The following is a 19,687-nucleotide window of genomic DNA, read 5'->3' as shown; positions in this document are numbered from 1 at the left end:
TCCAGGTTTTTATAGCTGACAAACAGGAGTTGATATGGGAGAGGGGGGGGTTGTGGGGGGATTTGGTGCCGAGGTAGATCTGGGTGTCATCGGCGTAACAGTGGAAGTCCAGGTTGAAGTGGCGGAGTATCTGACCAAGGGGGAGGATGTAGATGATGAAGAGGAGGGGGCCGAGTACGGAGCCTTGGGGAATGCCTTGAGTGACTGTGGCTGTAGCAGAGGTGTGGTTATGGAGAGAGATGAAGTGGGATCTGTTGGAAAGGTAGGAACAGAGCCAGCTGAGTGCAGAACCTTCAATGCCAAGGTTCCCAATTCTGGTAAGCAGGATGTTATGGTTCACTGTATCGAAGGCTGCACTCAGATCGAGGAAGATGAGGATGTTGAGGGAACCAGTGTCAGCAGAGGTGAGGAGGTCGTTGAGGACTTTGAGGAGAGCAGTTTCTGTGCTATGGAGGGGGCGAAAGCCAGATTGGAGGGGTTCGAATAGGTTATACACAAGGAGGTGGGAATGAAGTTGTGACGCATCGATACGCTCCAGGGATTTTGAAAGAAAGGGGAGGTTAGGGATTGGGCGGTAGTTAATGAGAGAGGAGGAATCAAGACCAGGTTTCTTTAAGATTGGTGTGACAGCAGCAGTTTTGAAAGCGGAGGGGACAATTCCTTGGGACAATGAGGAGTTGAAGAGATTAGTGAGGTAGGGGCAGAGAACGGGGAGGCAGGACTTCAGCAGGGGAGTGGGGAGAGGGTCGAGGGAGCAGGTAGTGGGTTTGGAAGAGCTGATGAGTTTGGAGATTTCAGTAGGGGTGACCAGGTCAAACTGGGAGAGGAAGCAGTGTGGAGGAGGGGTAAGGAGTAAATGAGGTGCTTGGTGTATGGAGTAAATGAGGTGCTTGAGGAGTATAAAGAATGTAAAAAGAATTTTAAGAAAGAAATTAGAAAAGCTAAAAGAAGATATTAGGTTGCTTTGGCAAGTAAGGTGAAAGTAAATCCAAAGGGTTTCTACAACTATATTAATAGCAAAAGGATAACGAGGGATAAAATTGGTCCATTAGAGAGTCAGAGTGGACAGCTATCTGCAGAGCCAAAAGAGATGGGGGAGATATTGAACAATTTATTTTCTTCGGTATTCACCAAGGAGAAGGATATTGAATTATGTGAGGTAAGGGAAACAAGTAGAGTAGCTATGGAAACTATGAGATTCAAAGAAGAGGAAGTACTGACACTTTTGAGAAATATAAAAGTGGATAAGTCTCCAGGTCCGATCAGGATATTCCCATGGACATTGAGGGAAGTTAGTGTAGAAATAGCAGGGGCTATGACAGAAATATTTCAAATGTCATTAGAAACGGGAATAGTGCCGGAGGATTGGCGTACTGCGCATGTTGTTCCATTGTTTAAAAAGGGGTCCAAGAGTAAACCTAGCAATTATAGACCTGTTAGTTTGACGTCAGTGGTGGGCAAATTAATGGAAAGGATACTTAGAGATAATATATATAAGCATCTGGTTAAACAGGGTCTGATTAGGAACAGTCAACATGGATTTGTGCCTGGAAGGTCATGTTTGACTAATCTTCTTGAATTTTTTGAAGAGGTTACTCGGGAAATTGATGAGGGTAAAGCAGTGGATGTTGTTTATATGGACTTCAGTAAGGCCTTTGACAAGGTTCCTCACGGAAGGTTGGTTAAGAAGGTTCAATTGTTGGGTATTAATGGTGGAGTAGCAAGATGGATTCAACAGTGGCTGAATGGGAGATGCAAGAGAGTAATGGTGGATGGTTGTTTGTCAGGTTGGAGGCCAGTGACTAGTGGGGTGCCACAGGGATCTGTGTTGGGTCCACTGTTGTTTGTTATGTACATCAATGATCTGGATGATGGTGTGGTAAATTGGATTAGTAAGTATGCAGATGATACTAAGATAGGTGGGGTTGTGGATAATGAAGTAAATTTTCAAAGCCTACACAGAGATTTATGCCAGTTGGAAGAGTGGGCTGAAAGATGGCAGATGGAGTTTAATGCTGATAAGTGTGAGGTGCTGCATCTTGGCAGGACAAATCAAAATAGGATGTACATGGTAAATGGTAGGGAATTGAAGAATACAGGTGAACAGAGGGATCTGGGAATAACTGTGCACAGTTCCCTGAAAGTGGAATCTCATGTAGATAGGGTGGTAAAGAAAGCTTTTGGTGTGCTGGCCTTTATAAATCAGAGCATTGAGTATAGAAGTTGGGATGTAATGTTAAAATGATACAAGACATTGGTGAGGCCAATTCTGGAGTATGGTGTACAATTTTGGTCGCCTAATTATAGGAAGGATGTCAACAAAATAGAGAGAGTACAGAGGAGATTTACTAGAATGTTGCCTGGGTTTCAGCAACTAAGTTACAGAGATAGGTTGAACAAGTTAGGGCTTTATTCTTTGGAGCGCAGAAGGTTAAGGTGGGACTTGATAGAGGTCTTTAAAATGATGAGAGGGATAGACAGAGTTGACGTGGATAAGCTTTTCCCACTGAGAGTAGGGAAGATTCAAACAAGGGGACATGACTTGAGAATTAAGGGACAGAAGTTTAGGGGTAACATGAGGGGGAACTTTTTTACTCAGAGAGTGGTGGCTGTGTGGAATGAGCTTCCAGTGAAGGTGGTGGAGGCAGGTTTGTTTTTATCATTTAAAAATATAATTGGATAGTTATATGGACGGGAAAGGAATGGAGGGTTATGGTCTGAGCGCAGGTATATGGGACTAGGGGAGAATACGTGTTCGGCACGGACTAGAAGGGTCGAGATGGCCTGTTTCCGTGCTGTAATTGTTATATGGTTATATGGTAAGGAGGTCAGTGGAGATGTTGAAAGGAGGGGCCTTGGTAGGTGGTGGAGTAGAAGCTGGGGAGTCGGGTACAGGGGATAAAGATTGATAGATGGTGCTGATTTTATCAGCGAAAAAGTGGAGGAATGAGTTGCAGAGAGCCGGAGTAGAGGTAGGGAGAGTTTTGGCTCGAGGCTTGAGGAGGTTGCCCACTGTGGAGAAGAGGGTTCTGTGGTTTAGGCAGGGGTCGGTGAATATGGAGGAGAGGTAGGCAGATTTTGCAGCAATGAGGGCATCTTTGTAGGCAGTGAGGTGGAGTTTGTAAGCTTCATGGTGGACTGTGAGAGATGATTTCTTTGTGAGTCGTTCAAGTCGGCGACCAGTCTGTTTCAGCTTACGAAGTGCAGGTGTGTACCAGGGTGAAGATGTGTTAAAAGTTACGGTTCTTGTTTTGAGGGGGGGCAGAATGATAAGGGAGGTAGACAAGGTGGAGTTGAGATGGTTTGTGAGATCATCAGGTGAGATATGGGTTGAGTCCAGGGGGAGAGTGGTGGAGAGCAGGTCAGAGAGATGGTGGGGATCGATGGATTTTAGATTACGGAAGGTGATTTCTCGGAGAAAGCGGGGGCGAGGTGTCGCAGAAGGGATGGTGAACCGTATAAGCTTATGATCAGAGAGGGGGAAGAGGCATGGATGGAGGTCGAGTACCGGTTGATTTGTGGAGCAGACCAGGTCAAGGATGTGACCTTTGTCATGGGTGGGAAAGGTGACATGCTGAGTGAGAGAGAAGTTGTCAAGTAAAAAGGCGAATTCAGATGCGAGCGTGCAGGTGGGGGAGTCCATATGAATATTTAAGTCACCAAGTAGCAGCAGACGTGGGGAGAGGGATGAGGCAAGTGTGAGGAGTTCAGTGAAGTCAGATAGGAAGGAGGGGTTTGGTTTAGGTGGCCGGTAAATGAGGATGACTGTCATGGAGGAAAGGGCTTTGAAGGCGAGGAATTCAAATGATGCTACTGGGGGGAGGGTGAGTTCAGTGATCCGAAAGTTCTGGTTGAAAATAACAGCGAGGCCACCTCCATGGCGGGAGGGGCGGGGTTTGGAGATGTAATTAAATCCAGGTGGGGATGCTTGATTGAGGGAGAAGAAGACATTGAGTCGTTGCCAGGTTTCAGTGAGCAGAAGGAAGTCCAGAGTGTTGTCAAGGATTAGTTCATGGAGGGCAAGGGCTTTGTTGTTGAGCGACCTGGTGTTGAGGAGGGCAAAGTTGGCATTGTGAGAGGGTGAAAGTTCTAGTGAAATTCTTGCCTTCCCATCCTCCCAACTTCTTGTCTCCATAAATTTGAACTTATTTAATAGTCGTTTGTCTGCATACTAACACACATTGTCTTGTTCACTAATTGCTCCTGCTTTGGTACACCAGCCCCACAATTCTCTCCGTTATCAGCTCCTCCTGTCATGGACCATTCATGTTCATTCTTCCACCACTTGTTTGTCTTGGCGGGTAGCGATCTTCCTACATCACCCAACTCTAACTTCATTGACTCTTTTTTTCTTAATGGCAGATTGGGAAGCACTTTGAATTTTGCCATGTTAAGGGCACAATAAAAATACAATTTGTTTGTTGAATAAAATCTCATATCTTTCATTCATTCACAAATGGTGCTATACCAGTGTGCCACACTCATTCTTCCACGTTCTACTGGAGAGAGGTGTTTGCCAACATTCAGTGCAATATTTGTACACAAATTGAACCATTTATGATCCTTACTGCGGCTGTGCATATTAACCACAGGAAAAAAGTAAAAATCATTACCAAAGATGCAAATGACCAAAAAGAAGATTGAATAATTGGAGAATCCCCAAAATAATCCAGAAGGTTTTGCCCAAATTATTAATAGAAATCTGTTCCAACATTTCAAAAAGGAACGTCTCCAACGACAGTGTAAATAATGGCAAACACCTCTGTTAAAACCTCTTCTCCTTTGGATGGGCAACACTTTTTCATTGTGGCATTTGCACAGCCCAGGATAGCAGTAGAGGCAACAAAGTTGGCATCATCATTGCACACTTCAAATATGCAGGATCAAGCAAGTAAAGGATGAGATGCACTATAAAGAATCACTCATGAACCATGATGCTTTGTAGATTCTAAAGGTAACAAAAAACATCTTAGACAAAATAATTTCCAAGTCTGATTTTCTTATTAGTTTCTGGGCTGATACTTCCTGTATTAAATCTGGCATGAAACTTGATGCAGCATCTACCTCCCTTTATGTTTCTGTGAGTTTTGATGTGATCTCTTTAACCAAGTGCAGAGCACTTACCAATGATACAAACACTGGAACTTGAGAGGTGCCACTCTTTGCATCCTTCCAGTTTGGAAATTATTGATAATGACTTATCATGCTGCAGTGTTTCCCTTCATTTTAACAGTGCAGTTATTTTATACAAGCAATAGAGTTTCAAAAGTAGTAAATAAAATGACCTACTAACATTTTAATTAAAACAACAATTACTTAAATTCCTCAACTATCTACATTAATTATTCCAATTGTTAATAAAGAAACATTGTCTTATTTAACAATTATTTTAAGCAAGCAATATCTTGCAATTGAATGATAAATTATTAGAATACATAGGAATACTTAAAACTCCACTGTGTACATGATATTTTATCTAAGTTGCACTCTACCTAAATGTGTTGCAGGGTCCATGTACTGGTAACCAGCAAAGTCTGGCTCACAGCAGATTATGGGATGCAGTTGTTGGCTTTCTCCACATCTTTGCACACATGATGATGAAGCTTGCGCAGGTAAAGCCATTCAGTGGCAAATTTGCGGATTCTTCTTGTTCCTTCGGCCTTCTTTAAATATTATTATGTTTTTCTGGAATATTATCCACAATAGCATGCACACTGTACAAGAAAATAGAATCCTTTTATTTACCAAGTCTCATTGCAACTTCAGCCCAGATAGCTGAATTGAGCTTCTCTTCTTCAATGGTACACTCGGAGCCTGGTTCAAATCAGTTCACTGATTTCCCTGATCTCAGTTAAGGATTCAAGATTACTTGATACAAGTAATTGAAGTATACTAATTTTGTATTTAATCACCAAGGCATCAAAGTGACTGTTCCGTAGGATCATTTTGTCTGAAGGTTATCTTTTCAGCACTACCAAAAATGTCCTTGTGTTTATTTTCCTCGTTGTTTTGTTAGTCATATGCGAAAGAAACATCTTAGCATTTTTTCTCTCAGATCTACAAACTGACCACTGAAGGAGATGAAAAATAACTGAGTAAATGGTGGAGGAATAAATGAAAAACCAGAGCAATATTGGGAAATACAAAGAAAAAATGAAAAAGGATGCTAAGGACAATGTTCCTTTCAGGATGGTGTATTAATAATCTAGTAAAAGTATTTTTACATTACTGCTGGATTATTTCTGCAACATTGGAAGATTTTAGAGCTTTAATGCCTGAAATATAATCTTAAAAGACCAGATGAGAAGAGAATTTTCTGGAGATTAATGTACAACATGTACATTACAATAATATCTTTCCATATCTTTGAAACATTCAATCACAAAGATTTTAATATTTTATCAAATATTTCAGAGAAAGATGGCGGCATAGAATCTTTAAAATATAAATGTTTGTGTCTCACTGACTTCTGTGTTTCGCAACGCTTTAATTATGTAACTTTGGAGAGAAAGACATGTCTTGCAAAGCTATGTGAGATATATATTATGAAGAATGTTTTGGAATATGGTAAACCATCAATGTTACCTGATACTTCTTACGAAATAGTTAAATGCTGGAAATAGTCCATATCAACAATTTATAACAACTCTACTAATAATTTGTAGGATTCACATCGGTAGAAATAATTGTGTTTGAGGGAAAGTTTGTGTGCTTTAAGTAGAAAATGTAAGGAAGATGAATGAATTTATTGTATTTCACACCAGTGTCTAAATATCATTTTTATTCTGATGAACAACAGATGCCTGATAATGGAGGATCCAGAAATAGCGTAAGAATTTTGTGTACTGCAGCTGCCATCTCATGCAAACCGTTTGCCATGAATGCTGTCATTTTAATTTTCATTTGGGCATAAACCTCTGTAGTTTCCCATAATTACTTGTTTCAGTGGTACATCAGGCATAACTGTTGCTTTTTACCAATGTGCTCCAGTTGTTGTTGAATTTAAGCAGTTTATCTAAAGTGGATTTAAGTATCTTCAATTTTTATACAAGCATATGGGATGGATGGTCCACATCTTAAGCATCGATTTCATGATCTGATACTTTTCTCTTGGCAGTGTATATAAGAATGGTTTCTAACCTGAATGAAGATGCAACGGGTCAGGTTTTCCTTGATAGATTCCTCTGAGATTTCACTGAGAAGCTGCCCCATACTTCTTGTGTTTGGTAAACTGAAAGTAGTGGATAATGACCGAAGGCACTGTTTGCTGCCAGTCCAAGACAAGAGTGCATATAAGCAAATTTATAATTTTAGCTCACTAAACTGGCAGCTGCACATTAACAGGCTTAAAATACTGCCAAATGTATTTGGAGCAGATAATAGCTGAGAAAAAAAACATTAAAAATTATTTTAAATATCTTTATATTTTTACATACATACACTATTTATATTTACATATAATGTTCTTTATATTACATTGATTTCAAGATTTAATTTGATATTCAAAATTGCTTTGGAAGATTGGCTTAGATAAAAATGAAACTGATGCAAAGAGAATGTGCTTTCTGCTCTTGAACCTTTCATCCATCTAATTTGTGGTAATTAAATGTAATGTTTACCAAGCCATCCACATTGTGCCTAATTTTGCTCACCATCCATTGCTATATGTTTTCTTTATACCTTATGTCAGAACTGCAAAACATTTTGGCACACCAGTATTGTTGATTTTACACAATGGCTGTCTTACAGGGGTAAATGTTTATAATATTGAGATAATTGCAGTGTATCACTTGTGAGCAAAAATGAATATCAGGCAACCTTGGAACTAAAACTTGCAACAGTCGTGTTATCCTGACACGTTGATGTGTTAACAGTAGTTGCATTGTTATCTGAAAAAGGAATGTTTGCTCATTTGTTAATGTTTTTCAGTTGGTCAGTGTATAACTTTGCTTCGTAAAATCCATTGTTAATATTTATATCAAGCTATAGTGTATTTGCACACTTTGGAACAAGAATGTAATGTCAGCCTTCATGGCATATTGGCAGAATATTAGATATTTTACCCTGTGGTCATTTAGTTTAAAGCTTTTCCTCGATTCTGGTTTTTTTTTCAGGTACACATGCAATTAAATAGGATTAGGTCCCAAAAGTATTCAGGGTTTATGGTATAATTTAATAACATCTGTAAGCATACGGTCGCTTGCTCATCTAAAATATGTATTTAACCCAGATAATTTTAGATTTAACATACCATGGGGGATTTATACTTTTCATCAATAGACAATAGGTGCAGGAGTAGGCCATTAGGCCCTTCGAGACAGCACTGTCATTCACTGTGATCATGGCTGATCATCCACAATGAGTACCCCGTTCTTGCCTTCTCCCCCATATCCCTGGACTCCATTATCTTTAAGAGCTCTATCTAACTCTCTCTTGAAAACATCCAGAGAATTGGCCTCCACTGCCTTCTGAGGCAGAGAATTCCACAGATTCACAACTCTTTGGGTGAAAAAGTTTTTTCTCATCTCTGTTCTAAATGGCCTACCCCTTATTCTTAAACTGTGGCCCTTGGTTCTGGACTCCCCCAACATCGGGAACATGTTTCCTGCCTCTAGCGTGTCCAATCCCTTAATAATCTTATATGATTCAATAAGATCCCTTCTCATCCTTCTAAATTCCAGTGTATACAAGCCCAGTCGCTCCGTTCTTTCAACATATGACAGTCCCGCCATCCCGGGAACTAACCCCGTGAACCTTCGCTGCACCCCCTCAATCTTTAAAAAATATATTAACAGGTAGCACAATGTCTTTTAAGTGCAATACATGTAAGTTTTATGTGAAACCCGATCACTAAATGTTATTGTCTCTTTTGTGCATGAATCACACACCTCCCCAAATATGATCACCTGTACATACATGTAGCGGCAATCATACATGTAGAATTTTCAGAACATGTGCAGTGTGGGTAAATACTTTACAATGTATGTTTTGGCTTCATTTAAGAAAATTCCATACTTTTGTTTCATTATTCTTTACTGCATAGAAAGAGGCCATTTAGCCTATCGAGACCCTGCTAGCACAGAGTAATCCCATTGTCCCACTAATTCTTCTTGTGATCTACTCTCCCCACATGCCCATCAATTCTTCTATCCATCTACAATTAGGGGCAATTTACAGTGACCAGTTAGTGTACCTTGCCACAAATGTCTGAGATGTGTGACAAAACTGATGTGAAGCTTGACTTGTTTAGTTAACCAGGTCACGATACTGTGTGTCATGTTGCCTCTTGTGCTGTGAAGTTCTACGATAAATGAAATTATAGATATTTTAAAATGGATACTAATTCCTTTTGATATAAAATCATTAATAATAGCCTCTCCATTTAGCTCGGCCACTGCTCTTTATTGTTTAATTGAGCAGTCAACTGGATATATCAACATGATGGTTATTACATTAGTTATCTAACTGTGCAGAATGTGTTAACTGGAACATATTGGCTTGAGGATGCACTTTTTATCATATTCAAATTTAATGAATATAGTAATGTTTTTAAGTCGTATAATTATCTCCAGAAAGGGGAAAGTAATGTGTAGTTCCATAATGAGTTCTACTTTACGAGCCCACATTTAACCTGGATGCACACTGTGTTGTAATTGCAGGGGATGCTGCGTAGTCATAAATTGGGTACAACAAGGCTTCCCTTGATTCTTTTACTTAGAACTGTAGACTCTTGCATTCTGGAGGCCTGCTCAGGTGTGAAGGCTACTGTAAGAGATTGAAATCATGTCATCCATTAGACACAAAAAACAGTGAGGCAGGAGTGTTTGGAGTCATAGGAAGCATAGGAAGCAGGCCATTTGGTCCACCATGGCTATGCTGACCATTGGGCACCCATCAATATTCATCCCATCGACACAAGGAACTGCAGATACTGGAATTTTGCATAGAAATATTAACCCCATCTTCCAGCACTTGGGCCGAGGCGATGTTTGCCTTGACGGTTTAAATGCTTGCGTAAACACTTCTTAAATGCTGTCAGCCACTTTGCTTCTTCCACCACTCTGTCACGCAGTGCATTTCAGGTTCTCTCCATTCTCTGGGTGAAAAAGGCCTCCTCAGAACCGCTCTCAATCTCTTTTCCCTTACCCTAAATCCCATCTTTTATTTTTAATTCACTTCTGATATGGGGAAAGTTTCCGACAAACTACTGTTCCAATCATAATTTTATATACCTCAATCATGTCCCATTTTACCTCCTCCAATTGTGTGGAGGGAAGTGAGGTTGAATGGAAACGTGACCACAGTGGCAGGGTAGGTGGCGATCGGCTATCTGACAGTGCTTGGGGGAGACCACATGATAAAATGATGGGAAGGTTGGTTTACTGATGGCTCATTGAATGAGGAGGACATTCTGCTGACTCTCAGCCCAATGTTAATATTATACGGCATTTATTGCATGCACTTTGAACAGCTACCTATCCTGATATCGAGATAACTTTGTCATTCAGTTAAATCTAAACTGACCATTAAGTTAAAAACCATTGCCTCGTTACATTTCAATGCCCATTTAAGTTTTTCATCATGTACTGTCAAAGTAGTTTACAAGTCCCCTCAAAACCTATGTATGCTTTGCCTTCTCAATACAATGTTGGAGTTACCATTTGAAAGTCAGTTTTACGTATAAAAAGTAAATGCCAAATAATTTTACCATGAAGGCTGTACGAAAAGGGAATTATACATAAATTAGGTATGATGTCATTTTAATACATAATATTTATTGTTTATTACCATGCAAAAAGGAACATTTTTGGATTAAAGCTCGGCATGAGGTAAGTTTTGCTTTATTGCTTTTTTGTATCAGGCTGTCCAGGATAGTGCTACAAATGATGACCATTTTATTTTAATCTGTTTGAGATGTATATTAAGTTGAATAAAGTCATCTAAAGATTTATTATGCTACAGCATATGGTGCTGGAGAAAGTATTTGAGTGGTATTTCACATAAAGTTGTACAGCACAGAAATTAGACCTTCAACTCACCATGTCCATACTGACCTAAACCAAATATGCCTGCAAGAGGATCATATCCTTTTATGCCTTGCCTCTTTAAATGCCTATCTAAATGGCTTGTGAACAGTAATTATATTCTAATTCCACCGCTTCCACATGTTCCAGACATAACCACTCTTAGTATAAACATTTTAACCCTCAGATCCGCTTTAAAACTCCTCTTGTTGATGGTGGTGCAGTGGTAGAGTTGCTGCCTTACTGCGCTTACAGCACCAGAGACCTAGGTTCGGTTCTGACAATGGGTGCTGTCTGTACAGAGTTTGTAGGTTCTCCCCATGACCGCGTGGGTTTTCTCCAAGATCTTCGGTTTCCTCCCACACTCCAAAGATGTCAGTTAATTAGCGGTATAAATGTAAATTGTCCCTAGTGTGTGTAGGGTAGTGTTAATGTGCGGGGATCGCTGGTCAGTGCGGACTCGGTGGGCCAAAAGGCCTGTATCCGCTTTGTATCTCTCAACTAAACTAAACTTAGAATCTTCCTCTTGACAGTCCTACCATGGGAAAAAGAATACACTATCTGTGCCCCTCATAATCTGATACAAATCTTTCTGATCACATTTCAGCCTCCTTCACACCTTAGAAAACAAGCTCAGCCTATCTTTCAATGCAACTAAAATCCTCCAGTCTTAACAATTACATTATTTGTCTTCCTAATGTATTCAAGAGAGAGTGGTAGTCACTAACAAAACCACTATCCCTGGAGTGATGTCTTCATCAGTCATACAAGGACGAGACCATAGTTCCACACAACCTTGTCGTGCAATGTGCCTAACTCTTGTAAAAACAGTAAATAAATGCCATACTACATCATCTACAGTTTATTTTTGTATTGCTACACTGTGTTGTGAAAATCTTAATAGTTCTATACACTTTTACTGGAAAGATTTAGGGGTTGATGTAAACATTTGTGTTAAGTTCATGAAGAGATTGGTGTTTGAGAGTGAACTGTGGCATAAATATTGATCAGGAACAATTCTCACTGAACTTAATAATAGGATGTGGAATGAAGTATTTCCTTCTGCGAAGGAGAATGGAGCAGGAGACTAAGAGGCAAGACTTAGGTCTATTCTTGACTCGGGCACTCAACAAGGCAATTATGTTGGTGAAAAATGCTATGTTTCACCAATCATCTTGGATTTGCATTTCCAGGCATAACTCATGTATGATGATGCTACCTGGTGCTTAGCAATGGGCTCCAGTCACCAAAATAGACCAGTCAAACTAACCACGAGCAATTCATTACAGATCTAGGTTGTAGAATTGTCTGATGAAGGGTCTCAACCCGAAACATCACATATTCCTTCTCTCCAGAGATGCTGCCTGTCCCGCTGAGTTACTCCAGCATTCTGTGTCTATCTTCGAATTAAACCAGCATCTGCAGTTCTTTCCTACACCTAGGTTGTAGAATTGTTGCTTTTTCTTCATTGTATGAGAGCATGAGGAAATATGAGGACCAACCAGGAGTGGTGAGGTCTAGGCATTAGGGAATAAGAGCTACAACCACAGGTCTGATCAGAGGTTGTGAAGGGGGGAGATGAAGTATTTGTCCCATGGTTTGAAAGGAAAGGATGTTTGTAGATAATACAATGGTGGGAGTTTGGATGAAAGGATAGTAATGGCTGGACTCTTTAGATTGGAGGATTGCAACAACTACATCAGTGTCTTGGTTGGGGATGTGGGCTGAGAATAATCAAAGCCAATGTCTTGGATCTTAGTTTGGCAGGGAAAAACAATCAAAGTAATACTGTAAAGGGGAGGGCACAATGATTGCACCTGATGCCTTGGGTTAAGTGGGAGTGACAATTGTAACTTGACAAATGGAACCTGTGCTGGATTGTGGATTAAAGGGGGAAGGATGATTGGTCTGCAGTCTAACGTTGTGAGTGTATATTGAGGGCAGTGTGGAGAGGAATGCACATAAACTGATACTGGAACTGGATGGTGGGTCTGATTGAGTATGGCTAGAGAGGAGTGAACATTGGTGTTGTGATCAGATTTTAGGTTGTAGAATGAACATGGCAATTGATCTAGAGTCAGATGTTTGGAAATGAGGGAGGGGCTGCTGGAATGAACAGGATCCATGTTAGAAGTGGAATGTATCACATGATCAGAGCGAGGGTAAATAACTCAAGGGGCTGTGGATGTGCCAGAGAGTCGCGGCAGCAATGACAAAAGTCATATTAGGTCTGGTAGCCAGAGCCTCCAATAGGACCCGGGCAACTGCAAGGTAACTGGTATGGGAAGCTGATAGGTCTGAAGGTCGCTAAGCCACTTGGACTGGGTGGACTGCACCCCAGGGTGTTGAAAGAGTTGGCTTTAGAGATTGTGGAGGCATTAATAGTGATCTTTCAAGAACCACTAGAGTCAGGAGTGGTTCCAGACAATTGGAAAATTACAAATATGACTACAAAAAGGGAGCCAACTAAAAGAGTGGAAACTATAGGCCAGTACTCGCTGGAGGTGTGAAGGATGAGGGGACACTGAAACTTACCGAATAGTGAAAGGCCTGCATAGAGTGGATGTGGAGAGGATGTTTCCACGAGTGGGAGAGTCTTGGACCAGAGGCCAGAATAAAAGGACGTACCTTTAGAAAGGAGATGAGTTGGAATTTCTTTAATCAGAGGGTGATAAATCTGTGGAATTCATTGCCACAGAAGACTGTAGAGGCCAAGTCAATGGATATTTTTAAAGCAGAGATTGATTGATTATTGACTCGTACAGGTGTCAAGGGATATGAGGAGAAGGCAGGAGAATGGGGTTGAGATGGAAAGATAGATCAGCCATTATTGAATGGAAGAGTAGACGATGGACTGAATCACCTAATTCTGCCCATATAATTTATGAATTTATGTCCTGTGACATTCTGGAATAGAGTGGAGTTTGGAGTTGTTTGAAAGGTTTAGGCTGGGCCCAGCATCGAAAATGTGTCTAGAATTTATCTTTCGTGACCCATGGCTGGTATCTACTTGAAATTTAGATAAGATAAAATTGAGAAGGAAGTCATAACTCGTCAGTGCCAAAAGTTGCACATTAATTAATTAAGCTAATTAGAAAATGAGATCAAAAAACTAAGCGCCATCTAGTGCTCAATGCTCATATTATTCCATGGGGAGCCTAATTACGTGTTGCGGTCTATTTAAACCATATATTATTATACTCTCGCGTTGATTGCGTAATTTATGGTGACTGCAGAGGTCACGCTGATTGCGAAATTTTCAGTAAGTGCAGAGGTCACGCTGATTGCGGAAGTGCCACTGACTGCGGAAGCCGTGTGAGTATTCAAGAAAGTTTACTGCCATATATATGGTGTGTGAGTCAGTAAGTGTGTGTGTATGTGTTTATAAGTCTATGTGTGTGTGTGTGCGTGTACTATATATATACTAGACCCGTTGGGTCCCAGCTTTACACGGGGGGGCTGGTCCCCCAATGCAATATTCCACCTCTCCACCAATTCCAATTTGCTGGCCGGGGGGGGGGGGGGGGGGGGGGGCACCAGCATGGTGTTGTGGGCCGAAGGGACTGGTTTCCAGAAGGCTAGTATGGACATTGTGGGCCGAATGGATTCTTGGGCTGGCAGCTCAGTCACTGAGACCACTCACACACACACACACACTCGCTCACAAACACATATATACACACACACTCACACTCACACTCACACACACACATAGACTTATAAACACATACACACACACTTACTGACTCACACACCATATATATGGCAGTAAACTTTCTTGAATACTCACACGGCTTCCGCAGTCAGTGGCACTTCCGCAATCAGTGTGACCTCTGCACTTACTGAAAATTTCGCAATCAGCGTGACCTCTGCAGTCACCATAAATTACGCAATCAACGCGACCTGTCCACTAAGCGGAAGTCACGAAATGAGCGGGACTTTTAAACCAAACACAGTCGGACCTAATAAAGCATTTATTCCTTCCAAACACAGTCGGACCTAATAAAGCATTGCAGCTTCAAGCACAGGCAGGGCAGCAGGCCAAACAACTCATGGCATTGGCATTAAGGGCTAACATATCATTTATTGCAAGTACATTGCAGACTCACAGTTCAGTTGATTCACAGCTTAGAATGAGAGTCTTGGCCTCTCCCTCACGATCTTGCAGAGTGACTGAGTCACATCCAGGCATTTGGTGTTTTATAGTCCTGCCCCGCCCGCCAATCATCGCGGTGATTGACAGGCAAGAGGATCTCAATGTTTTTTAAACACAAATCACTTTTTTAATTTTCATCAATGGGAAAAATCCTCGGGGCGTGGTCAGCGGAGGAGGACTGTGAGTAAGATGGCCAAAAATCATAGCGATGTATGGTAGCGTATTTTCTAAAATCAAAATACAGCGCAGACAGAAAGTGGTCAAGATGAGACTTTTAATTATATAGATATATGATTTGTGAATATGACTGGAGTTACATATAATTATATTATATAAAAATATTATAATGAATATAATTGTGAGTGTGTATGTTGAGTGAGACTGCCGCAGAGGTCCAGCTCCTGAACCAGCCTAATTAATGGGTCAGGGCAGTTCCCCCGTTTACTGAATCCCACTGACTGCCAGTGTTCAGAGTGGGGGTCACGGCCGTAGTGGGACTGGTGCAGTGCCCGGCTGGGGGACAGACCTGTCAGGCATCTGCAAGTCGCTTAAATAGGAAAACGAGTGAGACTATCGCAGAGGTCCCAGGTTTCACCGGCTCCTGAACCCGCCTAATTAATGGGTCAGGGCAGATCCTGTGGGTTCCCCTGTTTACTGAGCCCCACTGATTGCCAGTGTGCAGAGTGGGGGTCACGGCCGTAGTGGGAGTGGGGCAGTGCCAGGCTGGGGGACAGACCTGTAAGGCATCTTCCAGTCGTTTTAAGAGTAAAACGTCTTATTTCTGATGTAAATGCCACATCCTGTCCAAGAATCAAATACTCTCATGTTTACTCAATGAGTATTCATTTTAAGTTACAATGAGCCTATATTTATGTTAGAGGACCCCCCCCCCTCCCCTTTGCAAATGAAGGCTATTACCTTTAACCTAAAAGAACCCAAAAAGTGTTGCATTGTTTGTGTATCTGTAGTTTGTGTGTGTGTCTGTGTGTACCTGTCAAACGTGTATATTATGCACACTTGTGTAGATGTGTGCATGATAATAACAATATGGTCCCAACATGTCCAAAATGCCACCAGCCCTTTATGACCCTCCCCCTTAGACACACACACACACTTGAACACACACACACTTGAACACACACACACACACACACACACACACACACACACACACACACACACACACACACACACACACACACACACACACACACACACACACACACACACACTTACACACACACACACACAAACACTTACACACACACACACACACACACAGTTATTCACCAGCATGCCATAATCATAATTCACTCATTGTTTAAATAATTTGACACAATAAACAGTAAAACACTCCACATTAAAAGAAGACTATATAATCATTTATTTTCCCAATCTTTTGGTTTACATTCCATCGGATCTTCATCTGAATGTTCTTCATCAGGTTCCAATTCTTTTGTAGAAAGAGTGTTTCTGCAGTCAACACACTTACATAATTCTGTACATGGCACACCATGCTGTTGACATGAGCATCTTCCTTTCCCTGTACTTCTCACAGCTTGTTTTCTTGCATGAACAGTAATTCTAGCAACGTGCTTGGGGCTGGAGGCAGATCAGCCCAGTCAATGTTCAATTCACCACCAACAATTTTCCACCCTTGTCCCTTTGGACTGGGAATTTGGTGTTCGATAGTTGCTGTTTGTTGACCTCACTTGGCATGGATTGAAGCAGTCTCTCTGGAGCCGGCTCATCTGCTTCACCATCAGGAACTGCCTCTTGAGGTGATTCACCTGCTCGAGGAATCTGTCCCACGGTGCGAGTTCATTCCAGGAGCTCTCGCGAGTTGTAAAAAAATGAAACTCGTGGTAAGCACGGAGAATGAACGTAGCGGGTACGTCGGAGCTCGGGGACGTCTCTTAGCGCTAACGGCAGGTACGCGGGAAGACTTGCTAATGGCAGGTAAGCACGGGAAGACTTGTGAAGATTTTTCAACATGATGAAAAATGTCCACAAGAGCCCCGAGTACCGTAAATCTCCGAATTCAAATCAGGGCAAACTTGGAAGAACTCGTGGAATGAACTTGTACCGTGGGACAGGGGTTTTAGGCCTTTCAGCATCTGTGGATTGAACTAAATTAAAAGAGGAATAAGAAAACGGAAAAGGAATGCAAAGTAAAATAAATCAACATCCTCAAGTATATCTTTTCATTGTTCAAAGTAACATCATATGACCATATACACAAAGAATTGTTGTTTGAGTCCTATCATTACCTTTCTTCCTTCGAGACCTTGCTATAGCTCGATTTATTGTTGTTATGCTGCAGAAGTGATGATAGCACTTGGCATGGTAACCCGGAATACACTGCTGCCTCCTAATAATAGAAGATAACATGTGTCAGGGAGTATTTTACATGTAATATGTTTTAGAAACATAGAAACATAGAAATTAGGTGCAGGAGTAGGCCATTCGGCCCTTCGAGCCTGCACCGCCATTCAATATGATTATGGCTGATCATCCAACTCAGTATCCCGTACCTGCCTTCTCTCCATACCCTCTGATCCCCTTAGCCACAAGGGCCACACCTAACTCCCTCTTAAATATAGCCAATGAACTGGCCTCCACTACCCTCTGTGGCAGAGAGTTCCAGAGATTCACCACTCTCTGTGTGAAAAAAGTTTTTCTCATCTCGGTTTTAAAGGATTTCCCCCTTATCCTTAAGCTGTGACCCCTTGTCCTGGACTTCCCCAACATCGGGAACAATCTTCCTGCATCTAGCCTGTCCAACCCCTTAAGAATTTTGTAAGTTTCTATAAGATCCCCCCTCAATCTTCTAAATTCTAGAGAGTATAAACCAAGTCTATCCAGTCTTTCTTCATAAGACAGTCCTGACATCCCAGGAATCAGTCTGGTTGTTTATATTATGTAAGACAATATCAACATATCAATGGGGAAATTATACATGTATGCATGTCCAGGTAGATGGGATGGCAAGTCAGCAAATGATCAAATTAGTTCATTATGTGGCACAGTGCCTACAGTGCATGTCCACACAAAACACTTTATGGGCTCTGTAGAGTGGAGGGGCAGAGGCTACAGAATATGTAAAAAAATAATCTCATAGTACTTAAGTCTGCATGGACTTCAATTCATAAAATGTCAACCTCTTCTTACTGTTAATGAGACATACACTGTAAGTTACTACCGTAGATAATTTACTTCAAATTCAAGTTCACATGCACCAATTGATTTCAACATAAACATCCACTATTTCTGAGCATTTCTCACTGCAATGGAAGGCAATAAAGTGCAGTCTATCTTCCTCCTTTGTTCTCCAGTGGTCGGGGCCTTGAACCTCCGCATTCGCCGCTATGGACGTCACTATGTACAGGCCCCCCCCCCCACGGAGATGATCCTAACACACTCCGCGGCTCCGAGTTCCCGAATCAGCCGCTTCTTCTCTCGGCTTCACTCTGTTAAGCACATAGACCCTGCGGTCGGAGCACTTTTTCTCGGTAAATGATCGCAGGCAGCTCCGAGATTAGATGTTAAAGAAGACTTCTTTGACTTCAACAAGCTGGCATTAGTGACAACTTTTAATTTAATTTGTTCAGGATAGACAAAGTTCAAGTCCTCAACTTCAGCCTCCAGATCTAATTTTTCACATCATAAGAGGTTGAAATTAAATTAAATAAAATTGGAGGTTTTTCTCATATTTTTAAAATATGTGCAGGTTTTGTTCTTGATGAGTTTCAGGTATGATTTATATAATATTTTTACACCATATGTGAAAAATACAGTTAGATACGTGATTTGGGTCACGAAATGAAACGAAACAGCACCTCTGCCCACCGCCTGATTTTCAATAAATGTGCAGCCTTTTTAGTTAACCTGAAAGATATATTCTGGATTTGCAACATCTGCAGAGTTTTCATTTTCATGGACTACAGATGCCTGCGCATCTATAATTTTCCTGTTGCTTGGTCGGAAGCAAGTCTGCCTCTTTATTTGTGCACTTCTGGAGGCTAAGTCCTGGCAACAGTCTCAGACAATTATCCTATTGTGGGATCAAACACTTTTCCATTACTCTCTGTCTGATTGATTCACCAATTTTCCAAAATCGTTTCCCCTTTTGGTGATAAATGAGGCATGTGATTTTTGCTTCAGTTGGCTCATATACTGTAAAGTTTCCATTTTACTGATAGCCCTATCAAGTGATTGCAAAACAATGTAAGTAAGTTTCTACTCATGTAAACAAGTTCCTTGACTCAGTAACATCAAACTCCTTTAGTCGTCACCAGTGCCTTATCCTTGGTTCGTGTGAGCCATTTGCTTAACTCTTTAGTGCCCTCAAAATTGTCATGGCTCTGGCTTGCACTACTTGAATGAAGCAAGATGAAAGTTGAACGAGCAGCATCAAATTCTTATATTGCGATATCAGCCTTACTAAGTTATGGTCATTATCTTTTGTTGATATTCCATTGCCTATGTTACTCTTTACAACAAAGCA

General features: G+C 41.2%; 1 protein-coding gene across 7 annotated transcripts in view; it reads left to right on the top strand.

Annotated features, from left to right (window-relative positions):
• Window positions 1-19,687, top strand: part of ryr1 (ryanodine receptor 1) — a 604,017-nt gene that overhangs the window by 539,863 nt on the left and 44,467 nt on the right. For 6 of the 7 annotated variants that reach the window (XM_033014584.1, XM_033014582.1, XM_033014581.1 and 3 more), the window contains one exon: window positions 5,508-5,612. In XM_033014584.1, the coding sequence (XP_032870475.1) occupies window positions 5,508-5,612 (105 nt within the window). Of the gene's footprint in view, window positions 1-5,507; window positions 5,613-6,799; window positions 6,830-19,687 lie in introns of all 7 variants that reach the window. The other variant, XM_033014577.1, reaches the window with a different exon arrangement.

This window comes from Amblyraja radiata, chromosome 41, assembly GCF_010909765.2.
Source record: "Amblyraja radiata isolate CabotCenter1 chromosome 41, sAmbRad1.1.pri, whole genome shotgun sequence".
Taxonomy (NCBI): Eukaryota; Metazoa; Chordata; class Chondrichthyes; order Rajiformes; family Rajidae; genus Amblyraja; species Amblyraja radiata.
The sequence above is the reverse complement of the archived record's forward strand: the minus strand, read 5'-3'. Positions and strand labels throughout refer to the sequence as shown.